The sequence below is a fragment of the Triturus cristatus genome, chromosome 6, assembly GCF_964204655.1.
Source record: "Triturus cristatus chromosome 6, aTriCri1.1, whole genome shotgun sequence".
In the NCBI taxonomy this organism is placed as follows: Eukaryota; Metazoa; Chordata; class Amphibia; order Caudata; family Salamandridae; genus Triturus; species Triturus cristatus.
Window position 1 is genome coordinate 265,592,289 of NC_140589.1, and position 18,021 is coordinate 265,610,309.

The 18,021-nt window shown below is 46.0% G+C and overlaps 1 protein-coding gene across 2 annotated transcripts in view; it reads left to right on the forward strand.

The window, feature by feature from the left end:
• Positions 1-18,021, forward strand: part of PUM2 (pumilio RNA binding family member 2) — an 886,789-nt gene that overhangs the window by 779,997 nt on the left and 88,771 nt on the right. For both annotated transcript variants that reach the window (XM_085610624.1, XM_085610625.1), the window contains exon 20: positions 12,411-12,603. In XM_085610624.1, coding sequence (XP_085466750.1) covers positions 12,411-12,603 — 193 coding nt within the window. The remainder of the gene's footprint in view (positions 1-12,410; positions 12,604-18,021) is intronic.

Genomic DNA, 18,021 nt, shown 5'->3' on the forward strand with positions numbered 1-18,021 from the left:
GGGGGTCAATCACGCACTCTGTCGCAGGAGGCGCAGTCGATCTGGCACTGGCTTCTGGCCCGAGGACTGACTATTACGGCCACGCATCTGCCAGGTGTGCAGAATGTTCAGGCGGACGCACTGAGCAGACTGATTCAGGAAAACCACGAATGGGTCATAAACGACGAAATACTAGGGGACGTCTTCGCAAGGTGGGGGACTCCAGACGTAGATCAGTTTGCCACCGCCGAAAACAGCAAATGCCGAGACTTCGCATCCAGGTACTACCAGCGGGGGACGCTGGGGGAATGCGCTATGGATCGACTGGTCGAACAGCTTTCTGTACGCTTTTCCACCCATTCCCCTGATTCCGGCGGTGCTCATCAAGCTGTCCAAGTCCGGGGCGCGGATGATCCCGATTGCCCCGGAATGGCCCAGACAGTGGTGGTTCACGGACCTGCTTCACCGGTCTCTCCTTCCTCACATACGGCTGCCGTGCAGGCCGGACCTTATCATGAAGTTCGGGGGCAGTTGGTGCACCCCAACCTCTCGTCTTTGAGTTTGGCGGCATGGCTCCTGAGATAGTGCAATATGGCCATTTGAATATACCAGCAGATTGTATGGATATACTGAAGGAGGCTAAGCGACCTTCCACTAGGACGTCCTATGCTTACAAGTGGAAGAGAGTCTGCATCTGGTGCAAGTCCAAGCACTTTGACCCGACGACATGTAAGGAAGATGTCATCCTTCCGTACCTTTTGCATTTGGCGCAGTCTGGCCTTAATTTCCATTCCATTAAGGTCCATCTCGCTGCTTTGACTGCTTACAGGAAATGCCCTTCACAGACTTCCTTCTTTCAGATCCCTGTGATCAAGGATTTTTTGGAAGGCTTGAAGAAAGTGTTCCCTCCTGTCAGACTTCCCTCGCCTTCATGGGAATTGAATGTGGTGCTGTCCAGATTGATGAAGGAGCCTTTTGAACCTATTCACAAGGCTTCGTTGCAGCACCTGTCTTGGAAGGCGGCGTTCCTAGTGGCCATTACGTCGGCCCGCAGGGTGAGTGAATTTCAGGCGTTGTGTTGCCAAGAACCTTATACGGTATTTCATGCTGCTAAGGTTGTTATGCGTACTCACCCTAAATTTCTTCCTAAGGTTATATCTGATTTTCATGTCAACCAGACCATAACTTTACCTACGTTTTTTCAGAATCCCTCTTCTCCAGCGGAAAGGTCTCTACATTCCCTGGACGTTAGGAGGGTGTTGAAGTTTTATCTTGATAAGACCAAAGATATTCGTAGGTCAGACCAATTGTTTATCAATTATGGATCAGTCAGGACCGGTCTTGTTACCTCCAAACAGTCCATCTCTAGGTGGATTGTGTCCTGTATACAATTGTGTTACCAAAAGGCTAATAAGACCTTAGGGGGTAAACCTAAGGCTCATTCCACCAGGGGCAAAGCTGCCACGACTGCTTTGCTGCGTAATGTTCCAATTGCAGAAATCTGCAAGGCGGCCACTTGGAGGTCGGTCCATACCTTTGCTGCGCATTACTGTCTGGACACGGATGCCAGGGCAGATGCTCAGGTTGGGCAGGCTTTGCTGCGAAATTTGTTCGCACAGTAGTGGTATTATTTTGTAGTCTTCTCCACCGCCGTTTTGGTGTGGGGATGGGCTTGCCATTCTATTCACTAGATTATGACTATACACAGAGATCCCCTACTACAGAAGGAGTAGTTTCTTTTCTGTAACTCCAGTTCTGTAGTAGGGGTATCTCTGTTATAGTCATAAGCGCCCGCCCTCCTCCCCGGTGGAGAGATACATGTTAATGTAAGGAATGCTACAGGTCTGGCGTGTTACGCCTTCAAAAAGAACTGAAAGTAAAAGGGACCTGCTGTGCATTCTGGGATACTGGAAAAGTTCTGGAAAGTTTTCTTAAAGGCACAGTATCCTGTTCTGAGCCACATAATGGCAGCCTATGGGGCTTGTCTGTCCATTCCTCCCCCTCTATCATTCCAGAGGCTTTTGCTGGTAGAGGCAGGTTTTTCTCTGTGGAAAAAGCTGGGCAGGCAGTGCTGTTTGTGGATGTTGGTGGAATTTTCTAGTTGAAGTACTGGACAGTGTAGCCTGTAGATATAGGCTGCATTATCTGTCTTTGAATCCTCTCTTAAGTGTAGATGCAGGTCTGCATGGCTTGACAACTTAAGAGATTATTTTTATTGCTCCGGGGTCCACGCACATGGGCGGGACTATTCACATGACTATAAGAGAGATACCCCTACTACAGAACTGGAGTTACAGAAAAGAAACTACTCCTACTCCTCTTTCCCATAATTAGGCATTCCAAGAACGGGTGCAATACAGAGTCTATGTTCGTGTTCCAGCAAGGCATTCATACTTTTGTTGTTCCAGGGCACCGGATCACTCACATCACTGTAAGTAAGCCTCTGTAAAGACTTTGCAATTAGGGATACGTTTGGAATCCACTTACCACAGTAGCCATCCATTCCTAGAAACATCACTTCTTTTCTGGTAATTGGTGCGTTAATTTCCGAATTGCAGAGAGATCTTCTTTAGACATCTTCCTCGATATTATGTCCCAAATAAACAATTACTTTCTGACAGTATTGTAATTTTGTTGGGGCAACTTTATGGCCATGCGCTGCAAGGTGGTTCAACAACGCTACTGTCTCAAGCTTGCAATCTTTAGATTGTCAATATATTGCGCCATAACTTAGTTAAAGGGAAGATTCAAACTCTGCGTCTTTCAGAATTTGGGATTAAATTGAATGCTGCTTCTGAGGGATACTATGAGATTCTACACCAAACAATGATTCTATTGAAAAATCTGAAAGCAACTATTCTCATGAAGAGAAATGGTGAATAATGCTTGGCACAAACAGTTTATACTGAATCGCTTACATCAGCAAGGATCTGGAGCAAAATGACAGCAGTATTTGGTACCACAGGTCAACAATATTAATTTTGCGAATTACCTGCACTGCTCTTCAGTTTCCGCTTGTCTTTTTTATTTCCCATGATCGGGATTTTGCAAGGACTTCCTTGCACCTCTTTTAAAATGTCTTGCTCAATCATTTACTCAAAAACAATTGCCATTCCTTCTTCAAGTCTGCTTGTACTGGGGAGTACTAGGAAACACTGCATTTGATTTGACTGTGATCGGCACTGGCTCTGCACTTTTAATTAATCTAATTTCCTTTCCTGTAAAATCCTGCACCACGTCTTTCACTGTGTTTTAAATCTGATAGAGACTTCTAGAATCTAACCCCATATGTCAGACTGAGCACCGGTAAGTGGCATCATTCGGCTTGGCAGCATCCGAACCAGACATGACGTGCATGGTGCCTTTATAGACACTACTCCAGTGCACTGACATCAGTTGTTTTCTTTCTGTGCCAGGCAGCGTAGATTTTTAACTAATTTTTCTCAACGTTTTGTCGAAGCTTTTTTGAGACTTTTTCTCCTGGTGTGCTAGGGATATCCCCTAAGAAACCAGTGGAGTTCAAACCCTGTGGTGCCTACAACAGGCAGATGCCTGTGACGGGCCCACACCTGGTTTGCTTGTGGTGTCTGGAGCCCAAAGGCTTTGAGGGAGAACTCCTTGCCGCCTGACGTTGTATGACCCATTGATGATTAAGATCTCGGTCGCGTCAAAGGACCGCTCGCAGAGCCGCTCTCGACGTTCATCTCAGAAAGAAGTAGTCCAAGAAGTCTAAGAGCGCTTCGACTTCACTGTCTAAATCTTCTTCTGAGGCGCTGGAACGATGTCGAGCCTGTGCCGCCCAGAGCTGGAACAACCCCTGCCTAACTCAGTGTTCTATGAGGCCATGCACCTCATTTTTGGGAGAGCCAGCCCTTCTGGAGCGCCTTCAGGCCCCACTGGTTTGGAGGAAGCCCCCACTGGGTTCACGCCAGCAAGTTCGCCATCAGCACCAGTCGGGCCCCTTGGATCCAACGTATATCCGGAGCAGCTCCTCCCACTGGGCCATAACCTTCCACGGAGCCAACTCCAGTGCCGTGGATCCCATCATCTGAAAGAGACACGTTAGTGATAGATTCCTTACCTTAGAACATCCCCAGGCGTCAGACTGGATCCGGAAAGCTTTTGTAGCAGTACTCCTGCGCGTCAGTAGGTGGCGTCGTGCGGCTCCGCGTCAGTCACTGGCGTCGTAAGCGCCGAGATGACGTTACGGAGACAACTTAGGCGCCACCCATACGCGCTGATGTCAGTTCTTTCTTTTTCCGCGCCAGCAAGCGCAGATCCGGATAGAGCACGTACCTTAGTCACTTTTTGGCTACTCTTTTTTGAGACTTTTCCTCCTTGGTGCACGTAGGGATGCCTGCCGTCGCAGTATGTCGGTGACGGACCCCCACGATGTTTGCCTCTACTGCCTGGAGACCGACCACGACTCCCGGGACTGTTAGGCCATGGCTCGAAGGCCTTGCGGGAGTGGCGCCGGAAGTTGCTGGAGGCCCGGCACTCGTCCCAGCGTCTTTTCAGGTCCCGGGATCGTTCCCGTGAATGCTCACGGGGCCGCAGTCGTCGCTCCTCGGGCTCCAAGGCCTGCTGTTGGGACACATTTATGGCATGATGTGCCTCCAGTAATGTTGTTCCCCCCTCCCTCCCCCTCCTGCATCCTTATCCCAGGTTTTTTTGTCCATTCTTTCTCTGGCCCAGCAGGGTTCTGCTATGGGCACTGTCAAAGGTTACCTCTCCCCATATCAATTTTCTTGCCGTTGCCAGACCAACCTTCTTGGTTAAAGTCACCCGCTGTGATGTGTTTTCTAAAGGGATTCAACATCTGTGTAGGAAAGTAGGATCTGCTTCTATGGTTACCCCACTTTCTGGTTGATGTGATGCTGTTTTTGACTAGTCTGACTCCGATCCTGCTAATCAGGACCCCAGTCTATCTGCTTTCTCCCTAAACTGTTGTGTTAGTACCGAAGTACAATCCCAGATTGGATACTGGGGTATCCTTATCAGTCCCTAGTATATGGTACCCATGGCATAGGTACCTCAGAGGTCTCCCATGGGCTGAAGCATGCATTATACCACCCATGAGAGGCTGTGCAAAATGGAACTACAGGCCTGCCATTGCAGCCTTTGTAAGATGGTGCTTGCATCACTTACTAAAGATATAGGTTTCCTATATCTAGGGTCGCTGCAATTAAAACCTATAAGTCACCCCTATAGCAGGCCTTTGCAATCCTGAAGGCAGGGTGCTTGGTTCAAAGTGAGAGGGTGCCCCTGCATGAGCAGGACACCCCTTCAGCCTACGGAGTCCATTCTCCCGGGTTGTCAGTGAAGCAGCCATTTATTATATAGAGGGGGCACCACGTAATTACACGCTGACCATCTCGAAAACAGCTGTAACTGATCCTATCATGTTTCGTAACAAACATTTTGGAATCCTACCCCCACACTGTAAACGGTGTGAGAGGTATGATTCCAAGCACTGGAAGAGCCTTCCCTTAGGCTCTCAGTGTTCCGGGTGCCAACCTTCTAGCCCTGGACAGCACAAAATGGTTGCTGCCGACCAGAAAAACATTTCTGCCCTCCTGCTGCTGAGCCAAGCTCGAGCAGAGTAAGGTAAACAATTGGCATCCTGTCACAGGGAGGTGTTCCCACCTCCGAGACAGGATTTAGTGTATTGGGACCGGGTGGGTGCGCTTGCCAGTGCCAAAAGTCTGCATGAGTGGCACACTTGGTGTCCCCATGCCTAGTCCAGTTCTGGGAGCCATTGGTTCTCGCTCTGAAGCGAAACTGGACAAAGGAGATGGGAGTAATCCCCTGTCCAGAACCTTCTCTGGGAGGGTCCCCTGAATCTTCCCAACCCTTTCCCTAGGAGCTTACCTGGGTGTAGGTCCCTAGATTCATCGTGGGATAAGATTCAGATCAATACTTCTACCGTCTGGGCACCTTGGACTTCGTTTGCCCTGACTTCGTCTCCCTTCCAGTCTGCTGCATCGTCTGTGCCTGTGCATTATAAAGGAACCTTCCAAGGCCTGTGAAGCATGAAAGACAGTTGAAGGACTCTCCCTTGGATTGAAGGAGCCACTCTCCTGCATTCACAGGCACCGCAACTAAGTCGACCGGCCTGCTGATCCTGAGCTCCTCCGGACTCCAAAGGCTCTGCAACACAGGTGGTGGTTTTCCACAGCTCCAGAGTCCTGATCAGCCTTCTTACCAAGTGTGAGGCCAGTTTCTCTTGTGGGGGTTGCAAAAATGAACCCCTATGCACCACGTCAACTTGCAGTTGTGAAGGCTTGTTGACTTCTTTCCAAGGAGATCTTCGGGCTCCAAATAGCTCCAACCTCGAGCACCTTCAGTGACCAGAATCTTCAGCCACACTGCATCGTAATCTGCATCTTTTGGTGAGCTGTTTGAGGTCCTCTTGTGACTCTAGTGCCTCCGGCCTGTGGGTTCACTCAAGAGTCACACTTGTTTCTTTTGGGCTCCCCTGATTGCTCAGGCCTGCCCAGACTCCCCTGAACCTTGCTGGTCCCGACGTTGCTCCTTTGGTTCCTGCGTTGGTTGCATTTGCCAAGGCTTGTTGGTGCTCCCGCCGGCACCGACCTCTCAGTACTCTACATCCTTCGTGGTACAGCTCGTGCACGGATCCTGGTCCTCCTCAGCGTCACCTGGTCCTCATTGCTGCAGAGTCAAGGTCCTCGTCATCCATCCTGCAACACCCGACATCGAAGGGCATTCATCTTCCAAGTCTCCTGGTCACTCCCGAGTGACATAGACTCTGTTTGCAGGTACCTCTCATCAAGAATCCATCCTCCGATTCCACCGGACACTTCTTCCACAGTAGCAATTTCCTAAAGTCATCCATTGGGTTTGACAGTGGTTTCCAACACCACTTCACACGTATGCACCCGGCTTGCCTGGTTTAGGTAACGTGGGTACTAGGGTATCCACGGGTGGGCTGGCTCACCAACCTATCTTCCACGGGGTTTCTTCAGGGTCCACTGGAAAGGGCCCGTAATCTTCAAAAATCCAATGTGACTTGCACATAGAGTTGTACGGAGCACGCTATGGTGTTTCCACAATACGCATGCTCTCCGTGGGGTCCTTAACTACTCACCTTGGGGTCTCAGCACTTACGTCCTCTCGACCGGTCTCGATCCGAGTCGTGGTTCTTAAACCACTTTCTCAGTATATGGTGTGGTGCCTCCCCCTCTCCAATTTCCCCCCCCCCCCCCCCCCCCCCAGGTCCACTGTGTATTTCGTGCTATTTACTGTATTTCTTTGCTAAAGTATTGTGTTTATCTCTGTGTTGGAGATATTGGAACGTACTAGAGAGCATTATATAATGAATACATATTTTTATAAATACTTGATGTGGTTCTTTTCACTTAATCTATACTATAAGTTTGCATTCTGGTAAAACAAGCTGCTTTACACTCCTGGACTGAGCCTGAAGGCTGCTACCCACAGCTACCACTTGGAGAGCTTTCTTAGGTTGTCCAAGATGTCCTAAATCACCATAGGGATTGCCTGGACTGGTGCAAGGTGTCCACTTACATTAGTGGACTTCATATACCATGCCAGCCTCTCACAATCAGTTTGCTCCACAACTCTTTATTGTACCACATTGGAAACTCAATCTAATCTTGACATGTCTAATGTGCGCGCCCTTCGGGCCTCTACATAACGGTCTACTCCATTTACTCACCATTAAAACCGCTTTTGTGGTGGCCATACCTTCGGACAGTAGGGTCAGTGAGCGTCCTTCTTACACAACATTCTACCCAGACAAACTGGTACTGGTGGTGACACTTTTTTCATGTGGGCTAACATATCAGTTTGCCTACATTCTTTACACCACCTCACCCTTCCAAAGAGGAGGAGAGACTTCCCTGACTGGTCTCAAAAAGTGTGTTCTAATTCTATATTGTTCATAACAGAGAGTTCCGGGTGAACGATCAACTTTTTGTTGGGTACATCAGGGCTAAGAAAGGAAATGCTTTGCAGAAACAGACCATCTTAAGATAGATATTGCTCTACATTAAATTCTGCTACCCTGATGGCTGGCACGCTTATTCCACTAGAACCTTGGCTGGAACCGCTGTGTTGGCTGTTGTAGTCCCTGTCCTGGACATCTATCAGGCAGCAACCTGGGCGTCTATGCACACGTCACCAAACACTACTGCCTACCAAACACTTCTGCCTAGACCGTCTGGTCCATCATGGCAGGCACTTTGCCTGTTCAGTCCTCCAGGACTTCCTGATCGAAATCTGTTTGCAGACCCACCTCCTGAGAGTTAATATTTGGGTATCTATTCCAAGGTACGAAATCAGAAGCTGGAAGTCTCTATCAGATAAACAAGTTACTTACCTTCAATAACACCTTACTTGGTAGAGACTCTATTTAGCCTCATATTCCTTAGCGACCCTCCCGTCTTCCCTGCTCTGATAGCTGATTTCTCTGCAAACGGTACCCTTATTGGGTCCTTAATTTTGCACTCTTGTGTATCTGCAACCCTCATGACTCTGCGCTTCTGATGTGGGAAAGTTGTGAAAAGTAATTGATGTCAGCGCACTGGGGTAGCGCCTATATGGGCACTGCGCACGTCGCTTCCTAAACGGAGCAGAATAAAGCCACCTACTTGCATGCAGAGGTACTGCTCAAGAAGTTTCCGTATCCAGTCTGACTCCTGGGGATACTTCCAATGTAGGGAATCTGCGGCTAGTAGAGTCTCTACCAGATTAGGCGTTACCGAAGGCTCGGGTAGAGGGCCCTCGAACTATATTTAACCAGGAACAGAGGAATCATTTGAACCATAGCAGAGGAAACCTAACCATTAGCCATCCCCTGCTACCAAAAACGGTCAGCACTTTTTACATCAAAAGGAAAGATTAATTGATTTAGCTAGGTGTGAGTCTTTAAATAAGAGAGCCCTAAACACAAATTACAGGAATTATAGGTTATGTAAAACCCATCCTCATCAGAATCACTTGAACATGATTCTCTTCTTTTTCTTTTTTAATTTCTTTCTTAATTTTTTGTCATTATTTAATTTCTTTTTTGTCTGTTTCTTTATTGCAGGAATTACTCCCACTCCTTCTACCATGTCCTCTCTCCATGCTTTCGTTTGCACTCACCTGTCCGCATCCATCCAATGGCTCACTGTTTTTTTTATAAGCAGTAATCTTATGCCATTCATGTAACCATGGACAAGTATAAGAATGTATCAACATATAATTAGCTGATGAACCCGCAGGTGGGATTTTATCCTCCTCATGAACTTGAACTATGGACTTTTTGAGATCTGCGCCCATTTTAATCAAATAGGTCAAGCAACACAAGCAGCTAACCAATCACAATTCAACTTCAAAGCGAGACTTGAAACACAGACCAATAATCCAATAACAAAGAAACTATGTCTAATGGAATACGTGAAAGGAATCAAACTCACACTAAGAAAAACCTCCGACCAGTTTCAAATCTACCTCTCAGTCTATGCGACTATTTTCTGTCCACTAAGAAATGAACAACACAACTGTAATTAGTTTAAACGCAACTAGACTACTAGGGACTTGGAAAAGATTTTGGCGTGTCAATGCATGCATTCAGGAGACAGACAACTTGAATAATTGAATAATTATATATCATTCTTAGATTACTTCAAAACACAAAATTCCAACAAACTCTATTCAGAATGATTTCAGCAACAAACATTTAGAATGCAATATAAATTTTAAAGTCAGCACAATTAGTGTGCAATGCATGTGCGGCACATAAACAAGATAGCCATTTCAAACCACTCGGCAAAGCAACTCAATTCACACATGTTGCAAGACAACAACTCACTGAGTCAGATATGTGAGAAGCTGGGTTTCTGTTGCAGTAAAACCCCCCCTCCCCCCACACTTTTGCCAGACTACTGATGCACTTTGACTTGATGTGCCCTGGGTCCCTGCCAATCAGGTTCCCAGGGCCTGTTTCCTTTCCTCAAAACTGTACCCAAACCCAATTGGCATCTCTGGCCACAGGTCAGCCCCTGGTACATGGTACCACAGGTACCCAGGGCACTGTGACCAGGGAGACCTCTAAAGGCTGCAGCACTTTTTGTGCCACCCTTAGAGGCCCTGCACCTTTACACTCACACACTGCCTTTGCAGGCTGTGTCTCTTGGTGCAGAACAAAGTGAAGAGTTGACATGGCACACATTTGTGTGCCATGCCTACAACCCACTGCCCTGGCATAAATCAGTCACCCCTCCAGCTGGGCGCATTCTACCAGTCGTGAGGGTACAGGTGCATGAGCCTTGTACCCCTACAGTGTCTAAGTCCATTCTTAGACATTGCAAGTGCAGTGCTGCCATTAAGAGTATATGGTGCTGGGAGTTTGTCATCACGAACTCCACCACACCATAATGGCTACACTGAAAACTGAGAAGTTTGATATCAAACGTCTCAACACATTAAACCCACAGTGATGCTAGTGTGGGATTTAATGAAAAATGTACACAGAGGGCATCTTAGCGATGCCCCCTGAAAAACGACCTACCATTAGTGTCCTCTGCCAACTCCACCCCTCCGGTGGGGGAGGCAAGGTGAAGCACACCTCTCAGTCCCCGCCATCTTGCAGATGGGGGACCCAACCAGGGTGAAGCTTATGCCCCTCTTCCACATTGGAAAATCCACACTGAATAATCCACACGAGATGAAATTTCAAGGTGTAAATCTCAAAGGGTTATAGAAATGTAAGAATCACTACAGATGTGGTTAGTCAATTCAAAATAATGCAAAATGTAAAAAAGCATTGGCAGCTGACATTAAGCCTCAACCTATTCTGCTCTCTAAGATCAGGAAGGAACCTGGCTCATTTTCCAAGTGATGGGTTTTGTACATGTTTAGACAGATAAACTGTGTAGTCACTATAGAGTGATAAGTTACATCTTAACCAATAAGTAACTAGAAGACGCATAAAATTGTATTATTGACTTTTGCTCTACATCTAATGAATACACTATACCATGACTTACACAGAAAACAATACCACATTTGGAATATAAGGAGCACTTCTTTTCAGCTGAATGGAGTAGGCTTGCTTTTGTATACAATTGTAAATGTATCCTTTCCATGATCGCTAAGAACAGAAATCATTGCATTTGTTAAATGTTATAGAGCAAGCAAGACCATAAAACTAACTGAATTTCGTACTGTTATATAAACAATGAAGGTCAAAATCAAGCTCTGCGATGCACACATAGGGGGGAGAGAATGAGTTGAGTAAAGCATACAAACCACACGCATTAAAAAAAATAAACTGGAAATCACTTAGGTGAAGCTAACAGGGCTTCATTGTATTGCACACAGTAAAATATTGCATCTCTCCAGTACTAATTTACCGAATAAAGTTGTGGACTCTCTTTCCACATTGGAGTCACCTTTGGCAGGATAAGTATCTGAAGTGACTGCAAGATGACCCTTGGAACACTGCAAAGCAATAAAACTAAATGGGCACACGAGACCCTGCATCTGACATAGGCTGTAAAAGAGGCCCACCTCCCTTTCTCTTCCTTCAGCCCTACATGAATTCTCACTTTTGTCATTACTGCCAATGGCTGTCTCAATTCCACTCACATGTTTTTGCTTGTTCGGTCTGCAGCTTTCCCAGAAATATTGTCGCCATGGACACTGCGCACAAACTCTTAACCGGACACACTAGTCAGAATGCTGCTCACACATCCAGGACTATAGGTTAGCTTGCTATCCAGGAAGCCTAATTAGGTATCTGTGTTTAAATAGCTGCATGCTTCCACTCTGCTGCTGCTTGTTTGTTTTTAATTCCGGATTGATTCCTGGATGGTCTGCATTGGTGATATTTTCTTTCCTGGACCCTGCAACCCCATCCGCTGCACATATTCAAAGTTTAAATGTAACCTAGTTTGGAAGCATCATGCTCACTTCTGAGAGAATTGGTTATATTCAAATCATATTTTGTTTTCAGTCATCTGATTCTCCTTAAGTCTCTCCTGTCATGATGATGACCCACAGATATTTTCATCGTGTTAATGTTTTTAACAAGGGGTATATAATATAGGTCTTTTATGCTGTCCCCAAATATGACAGTAGCTTTTTCCCAGGCTCTAGTCACTATTTCAGGCTGTTTTCCCTTACGACTGTCACTTCCTCAATTTACTCTGTGCAAATCTTGCAGGCACTTGGTCATAATTCCTTAGGCTTCATTAATGATTTACAGAATAAGTAACTTATCTGAACATATTATAACTAAAATAACTGAAATACAAGTTAAGCATTCAGTATTTCGGTTTAGCTTTTATCTGTTCTGAAAGTGTTGGAGTCCCCATCTCTCTACACAGTTTGAGTTTTTGTTGATCTTTCATAATTGTTTTCGCATTGTTTAATGTATTGTTCTATCTCTTTTTTTCCCCCAGCAATGTTGTTGAAAAGTGTGTCACGCACGCATCTCGTGCAGAGAGGGCTTTGCTAATAGATGAGGTTTGCTGCCAGAATGATGGCCCGCATAGTGCCTTATACACCATGATGAAAGACCAGTATGCAAACTATGTAGTACAGAAGATGATTGATATGGCTGAACCTGCTCAACGAAAGATCATCATGCATAAGGTAACCAAAGAGAAATTATTCGAAATTTTGTAAGCAAGCAATATATACGTTAGAAGTGGTCATTTTTCAAAATTCTGATTTGTTGTTACTTCACATCCTGGTGCCACCCCAGCAGAAATGTATTAATACCGTTAACAATATTAAACCCTTGGGTGTGAGTTGCCTAACATCCTTTCAAGTGCAAGATGTTTGAGTGAAATCTATTGTTTGTTTATTGATGAATGCTTAAATACCTTGCATCTACTGCTGAGACCTGGCTTGGTGAAGTAGCAGTCCCGTTTTAAACTAGACAATCACTGAAAGCTAAAAATGTATTCAATTAAAAGAATTAAATATGGTATAAATTCACCTGGAACCCTCAAGTTAAAAGAGGAAGGCCAAAAAACGCCTGGCCTCGAGGCTCAGTGTAAAGACATGGGTTAAACCTGGAGTCCGATTGAAAGAAAAGCCTAGGACAGCTGGAGAGTCCTGGTTGTAGACCTATACCCCAGGAGTAGTACATCGGACTCAAGCAGCTAGTCACCACCCCGACCCACACAACCGGATACATGCTCGACCAATCTTCTCTGCCATTGGGACATCACCTACAGCCACACCACCGAACTCCTCTGAACCGACCACCACTGTGTGCACTTTGCCTTTGCTACTCCCACTATTCACCACACCGTAGCTGGAAAAGGTCCCCGAAGAACGCCTTCCTCAGTACTACCACACTGTCGACATCAACAGAGGCCAACACCTCGGCATGCGGGAACTCCAACTGCACCGACACTCTGGTCCCCCTCAGGAAGGCACCAGGCAAGCAACACTCCAAGAAAGCCAGCTGGTACACTCCCGCCCTCCACGAGTCCAGATGCACCTGCAGACGACTCGAGAAGAGATGGAGGAAAACAAAACCCCGGAAACCCACGCAACCTTCAAAAACACCGTCAACGCATACCAGCTGCTCCTCAAGACCAAAAAGAAAACGGCCACCCAAGACAGAATCAGCACCAACACACACAACAGCAAAGACCTCTTTGCCACTGTCAAGGAGTTCGCCAGGCCCAACAGCGAGACCACAGACCCCCCACCCTCCCAAGACCTCTGCAACAAACTTGGCACCTTCTTCCACTACAAGTTCAGGCAAATCTACGACAGCTCCTTGGGATCTTTCCCACAATGCACTTGGCCAATTTTTTAGACGTCCAGTTGAAGGTGGTCAGCTGGGTTCTACTTAGTGGAGATGATGCAGGTGGAGCTCTTTTAACCTGTTGCTTTCAGGAAGTGCACTCCTTCAACTTCCACAGCAAGGCAAAGCCCTTTTTGAATTGAAGACCAAGTGTTCAGCAGGTTTAGAGTGCAGACCTCTCATTTGAAATCCAAGGGTCCAGCAGGGTAGTCCTCCTCCTTGTAGTTTCAAGGCAGGGATCTGAGTTGCTGGGCAGCTCTCCCATATTGCTTCTGGACTGGCAAGCAGGGGGTCAACCCTGACCAATGGGATGCAGGGTGCCCCCCTCAATGCTGACCACTTCCCCTGGAGATTAAGGTCTCTCTAACTCAACCTACAGGTGTGGCTAACTTTCCCTAATACTCTGCTTCCAGCTCCTCAGCTAATTCAATTGCAGAGGTTCCCATCTGGCTGGGGGTGGGCCTGGTTCATGTCCTCACTGTCTCTCCCTTTGAAGACCAGTTTAGCTGCCCAGCCTCTTTCCAGCCTTTTGCTTTGTCTCCCAAAGATCTCCCACCAGATGCCTCTTTCCCTTTCATGCCACTTCACACCTCATCAGAACAGCTTGGCTCAGCCTGTCAAAGGGTGGCCAATCAGGAGAGACTACCCTAGAACTGGAAAAGCAAGTTCAATAACTTATTTCCTGTCATAGATATAATAAATCTTACCTTAGAAAGTTGTTAGATTTATTCTATTATTTAGACACTTTGAAGTATCATTCAAGCTCACATTTGTCAATAGTTGGACTTTGTTAAAGTTTCATGAAGCCTTCCAATGTCATCCTATAGATTAGTGCTACAGTAGGGAAAAATAAATTGGCAGTGTGCTGTAGATAAACATGCGTTGCATACTCCTGCCATCTAGTGTTGGGTCCGGATGTTTGCAAGTTGCTTTTCTTCAAAGAAGTATTTTCCAGTCCAGTCACAAGGTAAGGTAACACCTCCTTTCGGTGATAGAGTGCATGGGCATCAACTTGTTAGATTGTTTTCTTTCCACTATCGGGTTATGTATGTGGCTTGCGGCGCTCCGGTTCAAAACAGTTCTTCGGGATCCCCCCGGTGCGCAACCCACTGTACCCTCGTCGGTATTGTTTCGTATGCATCTCACCATTCGCCACATGTCAAAAAAATAGGAAAATTCTGTCTTTGGTATAGAAGATATCGTTGGCGGTCTTTGGGCCAAGCCAAGTCAGTCGACTTACACTCTATTTCGTAATATCCAGTCTTCTGCCAATGGAATGGACTCAATTCTGTCCTCTGTGCCGCTCCATGTATCCGCACACCGACCTGCATAAAGTCTGCAACTAGTGTCTCTCGCACGAGCACGAGGAAGAAGACTGCAACGCTTGTCGATCGTTTCGATCAAAAAAGACTTTGCGGGACATCGGGCTCGACGAAGGGACATGCAGCGGCAGAACATCAAACACACACGCGGATATCTTCGGAGAAGATACCAAGCAGGAGGAAATTGAGGCGTTGGCAGTGGATGAGGAGGCCTTCTCTATCCAAGAACTGGACTCTGATCCGGAGATTTAGTTGGAGTCCGAAGAAGTTCCAGCGGGACAAGGTGCCGCGAGTAATAAAGCCCCTTTGCCTCCCAAACTTCCTTCCTCCTCCAAACAAAAGGCTTCTTGGTCACCACTGCCTGTTGGCCATGGTCCTCACTGAGAGACTGCTTCCCACGCCCCACCTTCGGGCTCGACACCGAAACAGACAATCAAGCCTACCGGCTCGGGCCCAAGCCGAGATGATACCCCTTAGTTTCCAAAACATTCTGCACCAAAAGAGAAAAAAGACAAAGCCAGCTCGGCACCGAAACAAAAAGACTCTCCCTTAAAACCACCAGAGCCGAATTTGGAAAGAATTAAAGAAAAGCTGGATCCCAAACAAAAGAAGATTCATATAAATCCTGAAACTGGACCCATAACAGCTAAACCAGTAATACCTTCAAAAAGAAAGGCAGACACCGAATACAAAATCCCTCTGAAGAAGAAAGAGGACATGGCTACCAGCCCTATTAACATTCATCAAACCCCTCCACCGTCTTTAAAAATTCCCATTATACCAGATATAGATGCTCTACACATTACACCCTCAGGATCTCCTAACACAAATCCTGATTTAGGAGAGGATGACAATTATAATCAACCACCAACTGATCCATGGGATGACTATAATCTAGATCCACCTCAAGATACAGACCCTTGTCTATACCCATCAAAACGTCTCACCCCTCCGGCGATAATACTGTATTTCAGGAGTTGATGTCTAGGGCAGCCAATTATCATGGAGTACCCTTACACAAAGAAGCTCTAGAAGTGGATTTCCTATTTGAAACCTCAGAAAACACTCCTAATACAACACAAATGTTGCCTATGTTGAAAGGGATGATGAGGCATGCTAATTATATTTTTAAAGACCCATTTAGAGCACGCAAACTAACACCTAGGGTGGACAACAAAAATTAACCCCCACCATCTGACACAGTTTTTATTAGGGGTAAGTTGCCTTTGGATTCTTTGGTGGTCTCTAATGCCCTTAAGAGAGCAAACTACAAACATCTGGAGATGCACCACTTTCAGAGGAAAAATCCAAACTAATAGATGCATCAGGTAAGAGAGTAAGCTGCTCAATAACACAACTATTGGCGTATAGCTAATTCACAAGGTCTGCTGTCCAGATGGGATGAAAGGGATCAATAATTGCAATATCTCCCAGAAGAACACATAAAGAGGGGATAGGAAATAGTACAGGAAGTTAAACTTATTTTTAATTCATCTATCAGGTGTGCATTAGATGCTGCAGATACTGCGGCTAGAGGAATCAATACTAGCATTTTGCTAGGGAGACATGTATGGCTCAGAATTTCTAGTTTCAAACCAGAAGTTCAGCAAACCATTCTTGTTGCACCCTTTGATAAGGAACACATTTTTGGGCCTTAAATGGACAAATCCCTTGAAAAGATGAAGAAGGATATCGAAGTGGCAAAATCTATGGGAACACTTCAATCTCCTTCTAACGGAGATTCCTTTCGTCGCTCCTTTTACAGAGGAGGTTCCAAAACAACGTAAGCAAAAAAAGCCTGACAGTGGAACCCTCGAATCCACAGCACCTGAACTGCTATCCCTCTAATATTCTAGCCCCTCTATACTTATTGGGGTCTGTGTGCACACTGAAACGCACCCACCATCACAGTGCAAATCCCCATGGGATCATAACAATTTGAAACATAAGCACAGGTGCGCCTGTGCTTATGTTTCAAAGAGGTTCCAAAACAAATACCACAGATGCAGCCGCGTCTTCATACAAGACACAAACACAATCATCCCCCTCTCGAGGATTCTACAAGGGTGGTTATAGAGAAATCAATTTTAAGGAAAGAGGTAGAGGTACACCAACCCGCACCTCTCAGTCCACTAACAATCAGTGACTTGCTAGCACTAACCCCACTCCCCCACCACCCCTGACGATTCTTCACCTGTCGGGGGAAGATTACAATTTCCTCACATTTGGCAGTCAATAACAGACAAATGGGTTTTAGATATTATCCAACATGGTTATTGCCTGAAGCTTACCAGCAATCCTCCCAATATTCCATCTCACATTCACAACCTCTCGCCACAACACCAACAGCTTCTCAAACAAGAGGTACAAGCTCTTCTAACAAAAGCAGCTAAAACAACAGTGCCATTACAACATCAAGGATCAGGAGTTTACTCACTAACCTTCCTAATCCCCAAAAAGGACGGGTCTTTAAGACCAGTCTTAGATCTCAGAACGTTAAACCTGTACATACTGTCACAACCCTTCCATATGGTTCCCCTTCAAGAAGTGCTTCCACTTCTACAGCAAGGTGACCTATTCCTGTACACCCAGCACATCGCAAATATCTCAGATTTGTGATTTCAGGAAATCACTATCAGTTCAAAGTACTCCCATTCAGGCTAACTACTGCACCCAGAGTATTTACAAAATGTCTGGCAGTAGTGGCAGCTCATTTAAGAAGACAACAAATTCATGTCTTTCCATATCTGGATAATTGGTTCATCAAAGCCAACACACAGCAAAGGTGTCCACAGCACACTCAAGATACCATAAGCCTCATTCATCTATTGGGATTTACAAGTACAACCATATCTGGGAGCAATGATAAACACTCACCGCTCTAGCCTATCCCATTACAGCCAGAATTCAATACTTTAGTACTGC